The 19,773-nt window shown below is 56.5% G+C and overlaps 1 protein-coding gene and 1 long non-coding RNA gene across 3 annotated transcripts in view; both read right to left on the bottom strand.

Moving 5' to 3' along the window:
* The window catches only part of ATP11A (ATPase phospholipid transporting 11A), a 103,006-nt gene extending 86,505 nt beyond the window's left edge, over nucleotides 1–16,501 (bottom strand). For both annotated transcript variants that reach the window (XM_055543050.1, XM_055543051.1), the window contains exon 1: nucleotides 16,088–16,501. In XM_055543050.1, the coding sequence (XP_055399025.1) occupies nucleotides 16,088–16,129 (42 nt within the window). In that variant the 5' untranslated portion in view covers nucleotides 16,130–16,501. The remainder of the gene's footprint in view (nucleotides 1–16,087) is intronic.
* Nucleotides 16,502–18,192: 1,691 nt separating this feature from the next.
* On the bottom strand, nucleotides 18,193–19,482 carry LOC129624213 (uncharacterized). Its single transcript, XR_008700831.1, has 2 exons — nucleotides 19,359–19,482; nucleotides 18,193–18,646 (listed from the first exon to the last, which is right to left on the bottom strand). It is a non-coding gene; the product is annotated as an uncharacterized LOC129624213 (long non-coding RNA).
* Nucleotides 19,483–19,773: the final 291 nt, after the last annotated feature.

Genomic DNA, 19,773 nt, shown 5'->3' with positions numbered 1-19,773 from the left:
CCTTTCCTCGGGCACTGGTGGGAAGTCAGTCATCAGCCGACAAAGTGCACAAAGGCGCCTGACCCGTCTGCAGCGAGGCTGGGCCAAAAAAGAGAAAGACCAGTGCCGGCTGGCGACCGCGTCCCGGCAAGGCGCAGGCCTCTGTGGGGACGAGCCTCCACCGACCACAGCCCTGAGCCACGTGCTCGGGGGACGGCTGAGGGAGGCCACGCCCCCGGCCCTGACGCCCCTGCCGCGTGCGGGGTGACGGCTGAGGGGGCCACGCCCCCAGCCCTGACGCCCCTGCCGCGTGCGGGGTGACGGCTGAGGAGGCCACGCCCCCAGCCCTGACGCCCCTGCCACGTGCTCGGGGGACGGCTGAGGAGGCCACGCCCCCGGCCCTGACGCCCCTGCCACGTGCTCGGGGGACGGCTGAGGAGGCCACGCCCCCAGCCCTGACGCCCCTGCCGCGTGCGGGGTGACGGCTGAGGAGGCCACGCCCACAGCCCTGACGCCCCTGCCACGTGCTCGGGGGACGGCTGAGGAGGCCACGCCCCCAGCCCTGACGCCCCTGCCGCGTGCGGGGTGACGGCTGAGGAGGCCACGCCCCCAGCCCTGACGCCCCTGCCACGTGCTCGGGGGACGGCTGAGGAGGCCACGCCCCCAGCCCTGACGCCCCTGCCGCGTGCTCGGGGGACGGCTGAGGGAGGCCACGCCCCCGGCCCTGACGCCCCTGCCGCGTGCTCGGGGGACGGCTGAGGGAGGCCACGCCCCCAGCCCTGACGCCCCTGCCACGTGCTCGGGGGACGGCTGAGGGAGGCCACGCCCCCGGCCCTGACGCCCCTGCCGCGTGCGGGGTGACGGCTGAGGGAGGCCACGCCCCCGGCCCTGACGCCCCTGCCACGTGCTCGGGGGACGGCTGAGGAGGCCACGCCCCCAGCCCTGACGCCCCTGCCGCGTGCTCGGGGGACGGCTGAGGGAGGCCACGCCCCCGGCCCTGACGCCCCTGCCGCGTGCTCGGGGGACGGCTGAGGGAGGCCACGCCCCCAGCCCTGACGCCCCTGCCACGTGCTCGGGGGACGGCTGAGGGAGGCCACGCCCCCGGCCCTGACGCCCCTGCCGCGTGCGGGGTGACGGCTGAGGGGGCCACGCGGCCGTCTTGAGGAAGCCGCCGCCGAGCTCGCCGAGGACGCGCACCGCCCTCTCCTCTTCACTCCTCCGCCAGCTCTCCCGAGGACCGCAGCGCCCATCCGGGGCAGCTCGCCGGCTCCTGGCAGCCGCGGCGTTTCACAAGCCCCGCTGTTGAAGAGACAGAAGTGTTCAACTTTACAACGAAGTTTCTTGTTAATTAGGTACGTAATAAGAACGGGACTTCGAGCTTTTGAAACCACGCTGCTCTCATGACACTAAACAATTATTTCAATTTAAGAACCACCACAAAAAAATCTCATATCACCTTTGGAACAGAAATAACAGGAAACTGCTTGTCACAGACCCAACAATTTTACAGAAAAAAATTCCTCAAATTTAAGTTTCATCTATTTCTTAATCATTTTTTTTAGATAGTAAAAGAATAAACATTATAGATAAACTCAAAACAGAAACTTTATCTGATCCAGTCCATCAACAGACTGTAGTTTCTGGAAGAAAATTTCTCATAACGTGCTATAATTCCTATTATCAGTGCACGTAGGAGAAAGGCATATGGCTTTCTAACACCATTAAACAAACATCATTATGAGCTATACTATTTGAGTGTGCTGCCAACTAGATATAACTCTTAGTTATGAGATATTCTGTCTCATTACAGAATTACTTGTTTAATGCCAAGTATCAGGTTTTCTTCTCTGGAGCAATAATCACCACTCAGGCTGTTCTCAACAAATACATATTAAGCAAAACATAAAGCCCAAATGAATCCTCACATTCACGTACTTAAATTTTAATAAAGCTTACCATCACCAATTATTTAAAAGAAAAAAGAAAAAAACCCTCCTGCCAAGGGTACATTTTCCATTAAAATGTAATCAATGCTTAGGTTTCAATAAGTCTTCCCATGACCCTGATAAGGTCTTTTTCATTGATTAAAAAAAAAAAAATGCTTCCAAAAAGCAAGATAAACAATATCAAATGTAGAATAAACTACTTAAAACGGCACATAAATCAGTTTGTATTTAGGAAGATGAAAAAATTTTAGAAACGGATGGTGATAACTATGCAAATGTAACTGAAAGCCAATGGATTATATTATGCGCCTATTTGGAAATGGTTTAAATGATAAATCTTTTGTATATTTTACCACAATTAAAAAAAAAAAAACTGCCCATAAACCAACCAACCTACGGTACATTCACTCACTAGGTCAATGCATCTTTGTAATGTTACAGCCATGCTAATTCATTATGTCACATCTTCATTCTGCCACGTAAGTCCTTTTTTAAACTTTTATTGGAATATACAGTTGATTTGCAATATTGTGTTAGTTTCAACGGCACAGCAAAGTGAGTCTGTTGTGCACACACATACAGCTGCTCTTTTCCCCTTCTTTCCCGCGCAGGTCCTTACAGAGTATTGAGTACAGCTCCTTGTGCTTTACAGCAGGTCCTTATGATTTTAAACCAAATTTAAACCTTTATCACAGGTAACATACATACTCCATGTTTTAAGTAATGGAATTTTGGGGGCGGCCCCGTGGCCCTACTGTATAACGTGACAGTAACACACCATTTCTGCCACACCGCCCCCACTGCCCACCGAGGCCTGCTGCGCTGGGCTGGCCTCTGGCCTCCGTGGACCCCCAGCCCTGTAATTCCGGGGCCCAGAGCCACCCCGTCCCCCCAGACCTGGACCCCAAGCCCTGTGATTCTGGGGCCAGGGGCCACCCCATCCCCCCAGACCTGGACCCCCAGCCCTGTGATTCCCGGGCCCAGAGCCACCCCGTCCCCGCAGACCTGGACCCCCAGCCCTGTGATTCTGGGGCCTGGGGCCACCCTATCCCCCCAGACCTGGACCCCAAGCCCTGTGATTCTGGGGCCCAGAGCCACCCCGTCCCCCCAGACCTGGACCCCAAGCCCTGTAATTCTGGGGCCCGGAGCCACCCTGTCCCCCCAGACCTGGACCCCCAGCCCTGTGATTCGGGGCCCGGGGCCACCCCGTCACCCCAGACCTGGCTCCTGTCACGTCCCCTTCCTTCCCTCTGCCCATCTCCTTCTCATCCAGGCCCTTCCTGACACGCAGCCAGCCTACTGTGTGCCTATTTGCTGTCTTTGCCCTCCACAGCGTCCCCTGTGCATACAGCGAGTGTCAACAACCATCTGGAGAACAGCGACGCTGAGCACTCAGTGTGCACTGAGCTCGTCGCACGCCTCCCCCTGCTAGAATCCGCAGGCCTGCCCCCCACCCGAGCTTCAGTGTCAGAAAAACAGTGAGAAGAGCTGGACAGTATCAGACGTGAGCACACAGGCACACTCTAACCACAGGACGGCCACCCCAGCGACGTGAGGACACAGGCAGACTCTAACCACAGGACGGCCACCCCAGCGACGTGAGGACACAGGCAGACTCTAACCACAGGACGGCCACCCCAGCGACGTGAGGACACAGGCAGACTCTAACCACAGGACAGCCACCCCAGCTTTCTAACACACACGCTGCCTTCAGGTGCCTCCCCAAGTCAAAAAGTGCGCGGACACACCTCACGGTTATCTACGACTTTAATGGCTTATCTATTCGATCCAAATCAAAAGGACTATTTCCAAACACTTCCTAAAGAGAAAAGGGAAGTTAAATCACTCCACGTGCATGCAAGTGGTCTGTCCCTTTCAGATCCTTTACCTGAAAAGGACGGACAAATCGAGGCCTGCCTTACCTTAAGATCACTTATCTCCTGCACCAATAATCATCCCATCACTTTGTTCCAGGGAATAATAACTTTAATTCCATGATTTAAAAACACATGTTTTCTGGGCAGGACACTGAGGCCCTCCTGAAAAATCACACAGAAATCCAGATGACGCTCCCATGGCAGAACTTCATTGTCTCTAATCCTTTGCTGAAAATAGGCTGAAGGAAATCCTCTTTTCTCTGAAGGAGGGAGATTACATAACAGATGACCAGGCTGGCCGCCTCCTTTCATGACAGTGGGGTCTGTCCGGAGCAGGTGGGAAGAACAAGGCCGGTACCCAGGGCAGGGGCAGACACACTCGGCCCGGAAATAAACTTGAGGGACAGATTCCATCAACTGAACAGACAGTTCAGAGAAGACAGAGGGGGCGCTCCCCCGACCCCGGGCCCTGCGGCTTTGACAAAAGCCCCGGCATCAAACAGACAGGGCCAGCCCCCAGCACCAGAGGCCGGGCCAGCCCCCCGCCGTATCAGGGTCTCTTCTGACAGGGGTGTGTAACAGCTTGAGCAGGTTTTTAATGAGAACCAGGCTGCGATTACAGGGAGACCTAGGAAAGAAAGCTCCGCAGCGCTGGCTTGGGAACTCTCAGGGCACCGCGAAAGCCCAGCATGTGTGGGCAGCAGGGTGACCCCACATCCTGGGCCCACGGAGAAGTCACGTCCCTGTCACCCTAGCGACAGCTTGGGGTCACTTTCCAGCCACCCTGTTCCAATTCTGCTGGAGGTGAGGAGGCTGCCCTGCACAGAGCAGGCCGACAGCACGGCCCCTAAACCTGACCTAAAATTGACTCGGGGACCGGCCACTTCCCAGCCCCCTCTGCCCAATCCAGTTACGTGGGGGACATCTGTCCCGTCAACGAGACAGACGCTGCGGATTTAGTCCTAACAAACCCAGACGACACTTGACACCAACCACCACTCTGCTACCAAGCCTCCCAGCTAGTGCTAGAGTGTGCTCAGTCGCTCAGTCGTGTCCGACTCTGTGCGACCCCACGGGCTGTACCCGCCAGGCTCCTCCGTCCACAGGATTCTCCAGGCAAGAATACTGGAGTGGGTTGTCATTTCCGCCTCCAGGGATGGGAACATAAACCCAGGTGCAAGAATTTCACCGTCTAAAGGTGAAATCACACATTCTGTTCTCTTATCACTGGAACTATGTGAAAAATCAACAGCAAAAGATATTTTAAAATAACCCACATATTTTCAAGTGCAGTGTGACACTTACCAAGAGCAATCTTTGACTTAGCCACTGAAAGGCTCAATAAAGTTAGAAGACCAAAAAAGCAAAGGGAAAAAAGCAAAGAGAAAGACAGGAACACACAGGACCTTGACGGATCAGGGCTCGGATGGTGGGCACCGTGGTCTGTCGGCGCTAACAACGGCCGAAACCTGCTCCACAGCCCAGAAGAGTGACCGTTCCTGCTGCACCTCTACTCTGTTAGTCCCCCCAGATTCTGGGGAACGCTTCTTTTTGTTTGATAAAACAGTCAACAGTCAATGCACTTTTTCAAACTGCCTCCTTTGCGGTTCTCTACCTGTGTGAGTACTGACAATCTGAATCGCACCAAGTTGAACAGTATTCAGCCACAAACGGAACTGTGCCCCCTGAACCCCTAACCCCCACTGTGACTGTGGGTGGAGACGGGACCTGGGGAAGCTGTGGAGATGAAACGCGGGCGTAAGGGTGATGCCGTCCCTGATGGGACCGTGTCCTCGCAGGACGAGGGACAGAGACCACTCACTCTGCCCCCCACCCCAGGAGCGGCCGCCTGAGGGCAGGAGAAGGCAGCCGTCTGGCCTCACCGGACCTGCCTGCCAGCCCTGGGCTGCACTTGCAGCCCTGAGCCTGAGAAACCAGGCTCCGCTGCGGCCCCAGCCCCCCACCAGGACAGGCACGGACCCATCGTGGCTTCATGTTTTAGATGCCAGCGCTAAACACACCACCACCGAGGTTCACGGACCCGCCACGAGCATCCTAGAACCACCCCGGAATCGAGGCCAGCTTTTCACCTGAGGACGCCGCCTTCCTCAGCCACATTCTCAGCCTCCACGTCCTCAACGACCAGACGTGTGTTGACACGACGCGTGTCTCAGGCCGGCCTCCAACCTCAGACCAGGACAGAGGCGTGGAGAAGGATACTGGGTGGGCAAAGCAAAGGCCCGCCGTCCACGTGGCAGGGAGCCCCTCAGTCATGTGTATGGCGGGGTGGCCGGCTACCCCCGGGGCGTGGCCAAGAGCAGCGGGCTGGATGACCCAGGCCCCCGTCTGCTGTGCTCGCAGGAGCCTCCACGAGCCCCACAGAAACTCACCAGCAGCCTACGCATCTTCCTAGGCCACAGGCTCCTGGGTGCCCGCAGCCACACCCAGGCCGGCATGGGAAGGGTCCTGGAACAGATGCAGGCCTCCCCTGGCAGGTAAGAGGGGAGGGAAATGGAAGCTGGCTTCGTGCATCCCGATGAGGCGCCAGGAACCCCGGCCTTGCCCCGTCACAGAGCCTGCGAGGCAGGAGCAGGGTCAGCACGGCAGAAGCAAAGTGACCGGAAGTCACCAGCATCTTGCCCGCGCCACCCACCTCGGTTAACATGTTCTCGGTTAACATGTTTTACCCGCAAAACACACACAGCAGACGGCGCAGACTCCCGCAACAGCTGTGGCTAGCTGGTGTGTCGTGTGGGGGCAGACTGCGGCCGGATGACACGGACACACAGCTGTCCCCCAGGAAAACCGCTCCTTCCACCGCCTATGTCCAAACCTTGCCAGACACTCCCCGGGGGTGCGTGGACTCTGAAACCCACCAAAGGCAAAACAAAACCACAGAGAAGCAGGAAACATCTTGCCCACAGAAGCTCAGGAGGGTGGGAGGCGGTTAAACATTTGCAGAGCGAGAACTTGGAAATGGATCCATCTGGACGAGCTCTATCCTGAGAGGGTGACTGACAGACACCCAGACGGCAGGACAGCGGGGCACACATGTGTGAATGTTACCAGCACAGTCCTCTCGAGAGGAGGGGGCTCGGAGGCAGTGAGTTTCCTCCATCTCCACTTAAAAAGGTGGAGAAAGTATGTGCAGGGTTGGTTGGAAAAGGCAGCTAACGACTAACCGGCCCACAGCGCTCCCCTGCTCTGGCCTGGCCTACGCCCAGGTGACGAAGGGACAGGCAACGGCAGGAGCCCAGAGCCCTCTCCCGACTCTGCCGCGGCGGGCCTTCTCCTGGTCCACACGCAGCATGAGTGAGCTTCCCGCCAGGAGGCTCCACACTGCTGGACCGGCTCCCCCCACCCAGCGATAGTACACACACACCAGGGGACGTGGGGCCCAGGCTCTGCTCCCGATGGCCAGTCATCGGGTGCTTCTAACCCACCGACTGGCAGACGAAGCTTGGTTTGGGCTCAGGGGTCCACCCCAACTGGAGGAGCCTGGACCCTTGGTAGACAGGGGTCGGGGGGCAGGGCAGCCGCAGGGCAGGGCGCCAAGCCCTCCGTGAAGGGCAGCCACCCGGCGCCAGACGGCCAGGTCACACCTTTGTTCAAACAGTGGGGAAGTGTGGGCACGTGTGGACAATCGTGTTCAGTCGCTCAGGTGTGTCCAAGTCTTTGTGACCCCAAGCACTGCAGCCGCCAGTCCTCTAGCCACAGGATTCCCCAGGCAAGGGTATTGGAGTGGGTTGCCATTTCCTTCTCCAGGGAGTCTCCTGTGTTATTGGGCGGAATCTTTACCCCCTGGGACACAATCACCTGCGTTTAAATGTTGGCCATAAACTCAGGCAGTTCTGAAGCCACAGAGTGTCTGATGCAACCATATCAGAGGGCCGGTTCCCCTCCTGTTTTCAGACAAGGTTCTCAGCGTTCAGGAGACTAGTGGCACTGGGGTCCACCCCCCCCCCTCACCCCGGCCCTGCCCAGAAAATAGAAAGCGTTTGAGCCAAAGGCTCTGCACTCTGTACTCCAGGACCCCCAGGGGGCCAGGTAAGAATGCCCGTTCACAACCAGACCCCAGGAGAGGGTCCTTTCCAGGTGGGGGTCCGAGGGGTGGATGCGAGGACAAGAGGGGGTCCCTGTGGTCGGAGGATCAGCCGTGAGGACAGAAAGAACCACAGACAGAGCGTGGGGGAAGCTCCCGGGTCAGGAAGCCCCTCCAGATGTGAGGGGACCCCGGGCTGTGACCCTGGGGAGGTCACTTCCTCCCCGGGGGTTTATCAGGAGAGGGGCAGGACCACGCACCTCCCTGGCCTCCTCCTCACTGTTCTGAGAAACTACCAGTGAAGGAGACTCCAAAGGTGTGAAGTAGCCTCAACAAGACTTTCAAGGTCTGTCCTTAACCCATTCAGGTCCTTGGAAGCACCCAAGGGCGCGTCTTCGAGGGTCTTAGCAACAGCCATGGTGAGAGGTGGAACTGACTGCTGGACCGAGGTTTACGAGCTTTCCCGGCCCCAGGGGTGGTCTGCAACCACGGCCATGGGGGCACCCAGGCCTCCCAGCAGGGCGCTGACAGGGACGACAGGGCACCAGCCTCGGGCCCCCGGCTGACCCAAGCAAAGGGCCTGCCGACCGGCTCAGCCCCCTCTCTGCCTGGACCCACCCGCCAGACATCACGGCTCAGAGGCCCGCAGCTTCCAGCACACTCGGACAGCACCCCGGGCCCTCCCTGCCTCCCACCTGATCAGGGTGCATCAGGGAACAAAGCCCAGAAGGAACTTCTGGGGCCCTCAGGCTACAAATCCTTTCTGCATCCCATTCTGCTTCTTATTTGCGGGAAAACTGTTTTGTCCCCATGACCTTCCCTGAAGTACCAAAGGGCAGACTCAAGAGCCAGGTCAGGGCAGGGAGTGGGTGCAGAGATCAGGGAGGGGCGGTCAGGAAATAGCCTGAGGCCGGGCCAGTGCCCTTGAGGCTCACAAGTTCTGAGTCCTTCTTCGGAACTAAGACCCCACCCGGGTTGGGGAAGGTCACCCTGCCCTGTCACGAGCCACCAGGCCTTAGGAAGAAAGTTACAGTCTCTCTGAACACCATCAAGGAGGTCAGCTTTTCTGAGCACGAGCTGCCCCTCCCTGCTTGGCCCCACCTTGGTCAACCTTTCTTGGCTTGTCTGACCTCCACGACCTCACCTGGTGTCAGGCAGAGACCCTGTGTGTGGCTGAGGTTGGGGGTGAGGGCAGAAGGGGGATCCCCGGCGGGCCGCCTCGGGCTGAGCGCCCACGGGCTGACACACGGGTGCTGTGGGAGGAAGGAGGCAGGCCTGGGAGTCCCTGGAGGACACAGACGTGGGGACACAGGCAGGGGCCGTGGGGTCAAGGAAGTCTGCTTTAGAAAGGGGCGACTGAAAGGCACGGCGGAGTGTCACGGGGGCTGGTGATGCCGCTGCAGAAGGGAGGCGTGCTGGCTCAGGGCCGAGCGGGGGCGGGCGGGGGCCCGGAACGCAAGCCGCAGCTTTCCAGACCAGGCCGCCGCCCCAAACCAGGAGGGCGCCGACGGCAGCCGCAGCGTGGGCCTTCTCCCTGGGGACCCTGTTCACCGCCAAGTCGGGGGGCCACCACCCTCCACACCGTCCACTCAAGGAGGCCGAAGGGGACTCAGTCCCCGGAGGAGCTGGGGCTGCCAGCGGCATCAGACCCTTGACAGAGCACCTCCCTGGGCCGCAGGGCACCCCACTGGCCCCCCGATCCTGGTGGTGCTCCCCTCTGCAAGGAAACCACATCAAGGGGGTCCCTTTCAAGAGGGAAGATGCCCACCGTCTCAGTCAAAGGCTGAGCCAGGCGGGAAGATGCCCACGGTCTCATTCAAAGGCCTGAGCCAGGTCTCCACCTGCAACCTGTGAGCCTCCGATGCTGAACTTTGACCTCCACAAACAACTGTTTTTTTTCCTTTTCATATACCAGAATCCAAGCAAAAGCAATTCCTTGTTCAAGCCTGTTGAATTTCTATGGCTGTAAAAAATGGCTTTTTATTGATTTTCCTTGCAAATAAATAGCATTTCTGCCTGCATTTAACTTGGTTAAAAAAGCATTTGTGAGTCTGGGACCTGGGCATCTGCCCTCTGACTGCCCCGCACGAGGGACAGCACGTGTCCAGGCGCCAGTGCCCAGCAAAGCCGTAAACAGAGGCCTCCCCACGGAGCCAGCGGCAGCTCAGGGGCTTCCAAGCCATTTCAGGCAACTGCAGACTGAGGTTGGAGTGCTCGCCCCTGGAGATTCTGCAGCAAAACCCAGTCAGCTAAACTCCCTCCCCTCCCCCAGGTTATTAAATCTGCCCTCAGGCAGGAAAGAAAGCACGTCAAGATGACTTGTCCCAAACAGGCAGACAATGGGAGGAATCTAACTTAACAGCCAGGACACAGGGGTTAAATTATACATCAGGCAGATTGCTTTGAAAGGCGTGTTCAAACACTGAGCACAGCCCTGCTCTGCAGGCGGGGCCGGCCTGCCTCAGGGGTCACCAACTTCAAGCACCTGAAGGCCTCGGGCGGTTCAGGTGGCCCACTTGAGTGTCCTGGGGTGTAGACTCCCGGAGGTGAAGCACAGGAGGCCCCAGGGTGTCATGAGAAGCGGCCTTAGGAAGGCAGCTCCAAGTCAGGTGGCATTTAAAGCTTTTAAAGCCAAGACTCATCAGATGAATGTCAGCCTTTAGAGCAGCAGCAGCCAACACTGACGTCCACGGCACAAGCCATTTGGTGATCAAAAAAAACCAAGAGCAGACCCACACACATGCAGGTAAGTGGTGAATTTCTTAGAAGTTTCAAAGCATTCTAATACAGCCATGCTTGAGGTACTCCAGGGACCAGCATTTATTTTTTCCTTATACAGAAAAATCTTAATGTAACCGTTTGTTTCAAAAACAGATATACTCTCATTAAGGAAGTTTTGCCCATCTTAAAATTAAAAGGTAAGTAATACCCCAGAAAGCAAAAATTGTGAGACAGAAATAAGCAGAAACCTGGTCAAGCAGGTATCCAGGCTGAAGTATTGAAACCAAAGTCCAGGGACACAACGCAGCGAGCGTCCCAGTCAGACCTCCCGGCTGTGAGGCGTGGACAGAAAGGGCCGCATCATTCTGCAAGTAGACATCACAGCAGGCTTTTCACTGGCCTGCAGTCTTCAGCACCCTTGTGTCCAGATGTCCTGAGTCCCCTCTGAGCCCACACACTGCTCCAGAGCAGGACGCCCACGATGACCAGCAGGTGACCCAGGGACGTACTTGCCCTCTCCCAGCCAGTCACCAGGCACAGAGCTTTGCTAACAGCTGTCAGTGACATGGACATCACCAGATGGTCAACACCAAAATCAGATTGATTATATTCTTTGCAGCCAAAGATGGAGAAGCTCTATACAGTCAGCAAAAACAAGACCAGGAGCTGACTGTGGCTCAGACCATGAACTCCTTATTGCCAAATTCAGACTTAAATTGAAGAAAGTAGGGAAAACCACTAGACCATTCAGGTATGACCTAAATCAAATCCCTTATGATTATACAGTGGAAGTGAGAAATAGATTTAAGGGCCTAGATCTGATACAGTGCCTGATGAGCTATGGAATGAGGTTCGTGACATTGTACAGGAGACAGGGATCAAGACCATCCCCATGGAAAAGAAATGCAAAAAAGCAAAATGGCTGTCTGGGGAGGCCTTACAAATAGCTGTGAAAAGAAGAGAAGGGAAAAGCAAAGGAGAAAAGGACAGATAGAAACATCTGAATGCAGAGTTCCAAAGAATAGCAAGAAGAGATAAGAAAGTCTTCTTCAGCAATCAATGCAAAGAAATAGAGGAAAACAACAGAATGGGAAAGACTAGAGATCTCTTCAAGAAAATTAGAGATACCAAAGGAACATTTCATGCAAAGATGGGCTCGATAAAGGACAGAAATGGTATGGACCTAACAGAAGCAGAAGATATAAGAAGAGATGGCAAGAATACACATAAGAACTGGACAAAAAAGATCTTCACGACCCAGATAATCACGATGGTGTGATCACTGACCTAGAACCAGACATCCTGGAATGTGAAGTCAAGTGGGCCTTAGAAAGCATCACTACGAACAAAGCTAGGGGAGGTGATGGAATTCCAGTTGACCTATTCCAAATCCTGAAAGATGATGTTGTGAAAGTGCTGCACTCAATATGCCAGCAAATTTGGAAAACTCAGCAGTGGCCACAGGACTGGAAAAGGTCAGTTTTTATTCCAATCCCTAAGAAAGGCAATGCCAAAGAATGCTCAAACTACTGCACAATTACACTCATCTCACACGCTAGTAAAGTAATGCTCAGAATTCTCCAAGCCAGGCTTCAGCAATATATGAACCGTGAACTTCCTGATGTTCAAGCTGGTTTTAGAAAAGGAAGAGGAACCAGAGGTCAAATTGCCAACATCTGCTGGATCATGGAAAAAGCAAGAGAGTTCCAGAAAAACATCTATTTCTGCTTTATTGACTATGCCAAAGCCTTTGACTGTGTGGATCACAATAAACTGTGGAAAATTCTGAAAGAGATGGGAGTACCAGACCACCTGAGCTGCCTCTTGAGAAATTTGTATGCAGGTCAGGAAGCAACAGTTAGAACTGGACATGGAACAACAGACTGGCTCCAGATAGGAAAAGGAGTACGTCAAGGCTGTATATGGTCACCCTGTTTATTTAACTTATATGCAGAGTACATCATGAGAAACGCTGGACTGGAAGAAACACAAGCTGGAATCAAGATTGCTGGGAGAAATATCAATAACCTCAGATATGCAGATGACACCACCCTTATGGCAGAAAGTGAAGAGGAACTAAAGAGCCTCTTGATGAAAGTGAAAGTGGAGAGTGAAAAACTTGGTTTAAAGCTCAACATTCAGAAAACGAAGATCATGGCATCCGGTCCCATCACTTCATGGCAAATAGATGGGGAAACAGTGGAAACAGTGTCAGACTATTTTTTTGGGCTCCAAAATCACTGCAGATGGTGACTGCAGCCATGAAATTAAAAGACGCTTACTCCTTGGAAGGAAAGTTATGACCAACCTACACAGCATATTCAAAAGCAGAGATATTACTTTGCCAACAAAGGTTGGTCTAGTCAAGGCTATGGTTTCTCCTGTGGTCATGTATGGATGTGAGAGTTGGACTGTGAAGAAGGCTGAGCGCTGAAGAATTGATGCTTTTGAACTGTGGTGTTGGAGAAGACTCTTGATAGAGTCCCTTGGACTGCAAGGAGATCCAACCAGCCCATTCTGAAGGAGATCAGCCCTGGGATTTCTTTGGAAGGAATGATGCTAAAGCTTGAAACTCCAGTTCTTTGGCCACCTCATGCGAAGAGTTGACTCATTGGAAAAGACTCTGATGCTGGGAGGGATTGGGGGCAGGAGGAGAAGGGGACGACAGAGGATGAGATGGCTGGATGGCATCACTGCCTCGATGGACGTGAGTCTGAGTGAACTGCGGGAGTTGGTGATGGACAGGGAGGCCTGGCGTGCTGTGATTCATGGGGTCGCAAAGAGTCGGACACGACTGACCGACTGATCTGATCTGATGTGATCAGTGACATGGGTGCTAAGCACCTTCACAGCGCCGGGCACCACCCTCAGTCCCAGCCTGTGTTAGCGCATTTAATCCTCGTGCCAATCCTCTGAAACGGGGACTGCTATTCATTCTTTTTTTTTTTTTTTTTTTTGCTATTCATTCTTACACGAGGAAACGGAGGCAGAGAAAGGCAAACCACCAGGCCAGGGAGACCTGGCCTCAACGTGGGCAGGCCAGGTCCAACCCAGGTGGGTGCCCGGAGACTCTGAAACTGGACGTCTCCCCTCACATCTCTTCTAAGAAGGTAACACTAGCTTTCCATCCACTTTGTTAACACTTTTTTTTAAAAGCTCACGGTACAGAAGCACTTTGCCATTTCTGAGTTGAGCACATCTCTATGTGGCTTATATGCATCCAGGCTCACAACCAGTGATACCAGCTTTGGAAATACCTGGCCTAACCTGGAACAGAATTATCTCCTTCACTCGCCTACTCTACCTCTCTGGAAGTAACCCAGAATAAAATAACCTAGCAACGGTTTCCAAGGACTCCTTTATCTTTGGCAACCCTCAGGCATCATGAAAAGGTTTCTGTCCTAGAAATTCTGACTCTGTGATCACAAGACTGTAACAGGATATGACTTTATTTGCACTTATAGAATAAGTCACATACGGAAATCACAAAGAAATATGAATACTCAATCCCAGTCTCTTTTCCCCTCCAGTATAAGGAAATATAATTAATTCCTACATATTGAAACATAATCCAATCAAAAACAAACAGACTGGCTGTTCCTGGAAAAAGCCAAATTAGTTTAATAACATAGACATGAGCTTAATATCATAAAAATGAATGGCTTTCTATGTGAATGTGGTGAAGTAGTCAAATGATCAGATGTTTAAAAAAAGACGTGGAAGGAGAAACACAGAAATAATAATAGTGCCCCGTAACTGGGTCCCAGAGACACCACCAAGTAACGCACAGGCCGCGAGAGTCTGCTGAAGAGCATTCACCGGTCAGGCTTGAGGGGACATTGGATTTCTTAAGTCTAACATCACAGCAAGGGGCTTTCCTGGTGGCTCAGTGATAAAGAATCTGCCTGCAATGCAGGAGATGTAGGTTCGATCCCTGGGTGGGGAAGATCTCCTGGAAGAGGGCATGGCAACCCACTCCAGTATTCTTGCCTGGAGAATCCCAGGGACAGAGGAGCCTGGCAGGCTGCAGTCCATGGGGTCCCAAAGGGTTGGACACGACTGAGCGACTAACACACACACACACACACACACACATCACAGCAAGGGAGAAATAAGCATGTAAAGGACACCAACATTTATACAGGTTGATGTGACACGAGAGAGCTGAAGACCTGAAGGAGATAAAAGCACAAACATTGGAACTGTGTCCCGCCAGCTGGGAGGATGACGGGGTCAGCAACAGGCAGGGAGGGAAGATGTATCAGGCAGAGGGCCCATGGAAGGAGGAGGGGGGGGGACCGGGAGGCCTCCCGCCCTCCCTCTCTCCTGGGTAGACTGTGTCAGTGCTCCCGGGCAGCGCTCCTCTCCATCACAAGTCTTAGAGTCCGAGAACAGAAACTGACTGGGAGGTCAGCGAGCACACCCTGGGTCAGCAGGGCCTCCACCCTCCTGGCGACTGCACTGATTCGCGTCGGCGTCCACGGATGGTTTCTCTAACAGCTCTGCTGACCTGTCACGGGCACCAGCTTCTCCAGAACTCACTACTGTAGACAGGAAGGTGCCCGGGGTGCGCACTCACGTTGTCATCTGGACTCAAGAACCCCTAAGGGGACAGCGGGGCCTTTCCCACGGGAAGCCCGCCGGGCCTCTTACCAGAACCCCAGAGAAGTTCACCCCACTTAACTGGAAGGCTCACTGCCCTTCCCCGGGGGAGCTCCCCGACCCCCGAGGCCTCTTTGGTGAGTAGGCTTCGGGGAAGCACTCTTTCAACGTTCCCCTTGGGTGAACACGAAGCTCGTAAACGTGAGCACTGACTAAGGGAATCCCCAGGCCAGAAGAGCCCCCACAGCCATGCCCCCTTCTAGCGGAGACCTCGGTGCGCGCCACTTGGGCAACCTGTGACCGACCACGTGCGCGCGGGGCCGGGGGCGGGGCTGTCGGAGACCAGGCCGCTTCCTTCTGCCGGGCGCACCCCCGCCGCCCCGGGCTCCCCTCGGCTGACGCGAAACCAAACCAGCCTCCCCTCTGCCACCCCTGGTGGCGGCCACAGCCAGCGAGGACTCCGGGAAGCCCCGCGGCCGGCCTCGGATCCGATTGGTTCCTCTCGGAGAAAAGCTCCCAAACTTCACTTCCGAAGCCCCATGTGCTGTTAGGAAACTAAGGGGCAAAGCCGCTGTCTTTTTCCGTGGGGCGGCCTCTTCCTTCCTCTGTCCGACTCCCGACTCCCGGGGCGGACCCGGCACGTGAGGCCGGGCGCGAGCATCCCACTTGAGCCCGGCCCGGCGCCCATCTAAGCTACCGCGGCCCCAGCGGCCGCCGGGCTCCCGGGAGGCGCGCTGGCGGGTGGGCGCCCGCGCCGTCGGGGCCCGAGGTGCCAGCCCCGCAGGGCCCCCTCCCCCGCGTCCTGCAGTCCCCCGGGGCGCGGTCGGCCACCCAGTCCTTCAGCGCCCCCCGGCCAGCGGCCGCGGCCCCGTCCTGCACAGCCCGTGTCCCGGCCCCGGCTCCGCGCGGGTCGCACTCACGTATCTGTTCACGAGCGTCCGCACCAGGCTGCAGCAGTCCATGGCTCCTCCGGCCGCGCCCGCCCGATCAGCGCCCCCAAGTCCGGCTACGCGCTCCCATGGGCCCGGGCCCGAGTGTGGCCGCACGCCCCGCCCGGGTCACGGCCTGGGAGCGCCGGGCGGTGCGGGGGGCGGCCGCGGCCCCTCCGCGCTCATGCCCGGCCCGGCCCGCGGCGGCCGGCGCGGGGGTGGCGGCTCAGCAAGGTGGCCGCCTGGCGGCCGGAACCCGCGCGCCGGGGCTGGGGCGGTGGGGAGGCCGGCTGGGAGCGCCGATCGCGCCGCCGCTCTGCTGCTCCGCGCGCCTCCTCTCCGCCGCCGCGCTCGCTCCGCTCTGCCCTCCTCCCGGCCTCGGCCCGCCGCCCCTCTCAGCCCGGCCTCCGGCGGCCCTGTCCCGGCGCGCACGTCACGGGCGCGTGTGAGCATGCGCCCCGCGGCCCGCGCCCCCGCCCCGCTCCCGCGCCCTCACCCTGGCCCTGCCCCCTCCCGGCCCGCCCCCCGGAGCCGGTCAGCCGAGAGGACCCCGGGGCGGAGGGCGGGGACCCGCGGGCGGGGGCCGGCTCCTGTTGCTTCCGCCTCCCAGGCGGGGGTGCGCTCCCCGCAGCGGGGGCCTGGGTGGTGGGGACTGTGCGCCCGGAGCTGGGTCTGGCCGGAAGAGTCAATCTCCCCCCAAGGCCGGAGGGCGGGTGTGAGATCGGGGGAGTCGAGGAAGGGGCTTGGGGCGGGAATGAGGGGTCGGGTCGAGCAGAAGACTAGCTAAACCGGGCCTTTGTCTCCGGGGTGCTCGCTGTTTCCCTGCGTGGCCCTTCCTGCCTGGCAGGTGAGGCGGGGCCGGCCCATGGGGCTCCCCAGACTGTCGCAGCTCCTCAGCGTTGGAGCGAAGGTGAGCGCAGGTTCTCCCACCTGGATTATTTCTGAAACCCCACAGGCTCCCTGACCCAGGGCCCCTAACCCCAGGATTTCAGCGTTGAGACAATCATGGGCTCCTGCAATCCCGCGAGGGTGAGGGGTTGGGATCTGCCTTGAACCTGTCTCACCAGCCTGGCCTGTCTTGCCTCCAGTCCATCTGGTCCACCTCCTGCCTCCTCCCGCGGCTGTGCCAGGTGGTCACCAGGAGGCCCAGCCCAGAGCTCGGGGCGTCCAGGCGCCGCAGGCATGCCCTCCCAGGCTGTCCCTGTAGCAGAGGAGAACCTTTCTGTGGCTCAGACACCTCAATTTCAACCCCAGGGAATGTTTCTGTTTTCCCAACGTTTTCTCTTCTCAGCCACAGTCAGCCAGCCTTGGATTAGTGAATACACTTCTGTTCTTACTGCCATGGGCCACCACTTGTGAAACCAGAGTGGCCTGACTATGCCTTTGGTAGGCGGTCAGGAGTGGGGCTCCCACCTCTGGAGGAAGGTAACTGAGTGTCCCCCTGGCTGGTGTGGAAGAGAAGCTGCCGGACATGGGATTAGATAGAGAAGCCTACAAGAGCGAGAGAGACTAGTGGTCGTGGCTAAACAACCTGGATTCTGAACTGCTTTTCTTCAGTAAAATTCTCCAGTTTCTGGTCAACTGACTCATTGATTCTCCACTTTCCAACCAAATCCACTCTCTCCTGCTCTGTGTCCAGGAGGCCCACGGCCATCATTATCAGTGGATCTTCACCAGCCGGGCACCAGCTGCAGGCTGAGCCCAAGCAGAGAGGCTGGGCCTTCCCCTCCTCTGCCCACGGGGCCCACCCTGGCCTGGCAGTGCCCATCCCTTGGAGACCACAGTGCTTGTCCAGCTTCCTTTTCTGTCGATTAACTCACACCGGGCTCCAGGAACCATGCCTCCGACAGCCAGGCAGCGGTGTCACAGGCCCTGGGGAACAGCGCCCCTGGCGGGCCGTGGGACTGTGACTACGCTGCAGCAGGCGGTCCTGTCGCCAAGCTCTTCCCGATCTCCTCCTGCCTCCTGCCAGGGCCCCGGTTGCTGGAGTCAGATTTTGATTGGCCTACCACCTTGCCAACGGTGACATCTGTGGGGGCGGGGGGAGTAGAAAGACAGGTAGAGATCATACAAGGCGCCGGATAAAGGCTGGGTGTCTCGCAGAATGCCTGTTTTATTCAGTGGTCAGTGTGAATTTCATATGGGAGTAGACATTGTGGTAGCCGCAAGATTGCCTTCTTTGTCATTACTGGCAGAAACCCACCATGGTCCAGGTAGCCACCACCCTCTATATGGCTGGGGTAAGTTGCTCTGTGTAAGCCAATGTCGGTAACTCCATGCCTCTTCCTGCAATTGGTTTAAAACGAGTTTAAGCCAATGGATCCTGGTGTTGGGAAGTCTCCTCACATAAAGGAGGCTCATAAAGAGGACATCCTCCTCGTTTCTTGCTGGAGCTGTGGGTCTGGATGTGATGTCTGGCGCCTTGCAGCCTTCCCACATCCGTGATGTGACAGGAACGTCGTCACAGTGGAGATGGCAGCATGGACAGACGGGAGGAGCACGGGTCCTTGGTGACACCACGGGCCACTGCGCTAACATGGATTTCATGTTCTGAGAGATAGAAAATCAATATCCTTATTGAACTGGATTTTCCATTGCAGGCGGCTGATAGAATGCTAAGTCTAAACCTATGAAACAGACAAGTTAAGACTATACTAAAGTAACAGTAAGTCCAATTTTTGCTGTGAATCGGTTATTTAATGGCAACCCACCCCAGTATTCTTGCCTGGAGAATTCCATGGACAGAGGAGCCTAGCATACCACAGTCCAAGGGGTCGCAAAGAGTCGGACACGACTGAGCGACTCACACACATCAAACCACACAAACATGGGAGCTTGCGCAACAGGGAGCTGTTATTCCTCAGGTCTGTGGCTTGGGGGAAGGTTTCTCTCTTTCTTCTGTTCTTGGTTGAGATTGTTTCTGAGCCGACTTTCCTTTTTAGCTCGCCTGGGGGGAAGGACGTTCCGATGGCTTCAGTCACATGTCTATTGTCTTAGCAGGGTGAGTAGAGAGCTGAGAGCAAGTCGGCCTCTCTCTGTATTGGTGGTCAGCCTGAGCTTGCGTGCAGCTGGATCCCAAGACGGTCAGAATGGACACTGCCTAGACCCTGAAAGTCTGGGCTTGGAAATCCTGGACCATCGCCTCTGCCTGGTTCTATCCGGATAAGTTAAGTCCAAGGCCAGCCTGGATTCAAGGGGAGTGGGCAGAGCCTTGCACATAAAGAATGAGAACTTGTGAGGGTCATCTTTGGAAACAGCCTACCTTAGACATCAAACGTTGACGGAGTTTGTTGCCAGTACCACGTGGGAGGTCGCAGCGAAAAGGCTGCTGGAAACTCAAGGACCTGCGCAGCTCTCCCTTCGCGTCCAAGGGGAAGGGAAGCTCCACTCTGACTGGGCCGGCTCTGCCCAGTCCTGGCCAATCAGGCGCTAGGGTGCTGACGTACCCTCCGATGATTGGCCTGGGCCTGGGCTAAGCGCAGACCGCTGGCTAACCGGTGTCCAGCGGGCTCGGCTCGGGGTCAGCAGGGCCTTGCCCTGACCCACGCGCGGTGTGGCTTCCTCGCGGTGGCGGGTGGTGTGATGACGGAGGAGGCGGCAGAACGGCGGGGAGGGTGGATCCGCAGTGACCGCGCCCCTGCCCACCTGTCCCCCACGCCTCCCTCCAGCCTTCCTGG

This window comes from Bubalus kerabau, chromosome 12, assembly GCF_029407905.1.
Source record: "Bubalus kerabau isolate K-KA32 ecotype Philippines breed swamp buffalo chromosome 12, PCC_UOA_SB_1v2, whole genome shotgun sequence".
In the NCBI taxonomy this organism is placed as follows: domain Eukaryota; kingdom Metazoa; phylum Chordata; class Mammalia; order Artiodactyla; family Bovidae; genus Bubalus; species Bubalus kerabau.
Note: the sequence above shows the minus strand (reverse complement) of the source record. Positions and strands in the feature narration are given on the sequence as shown.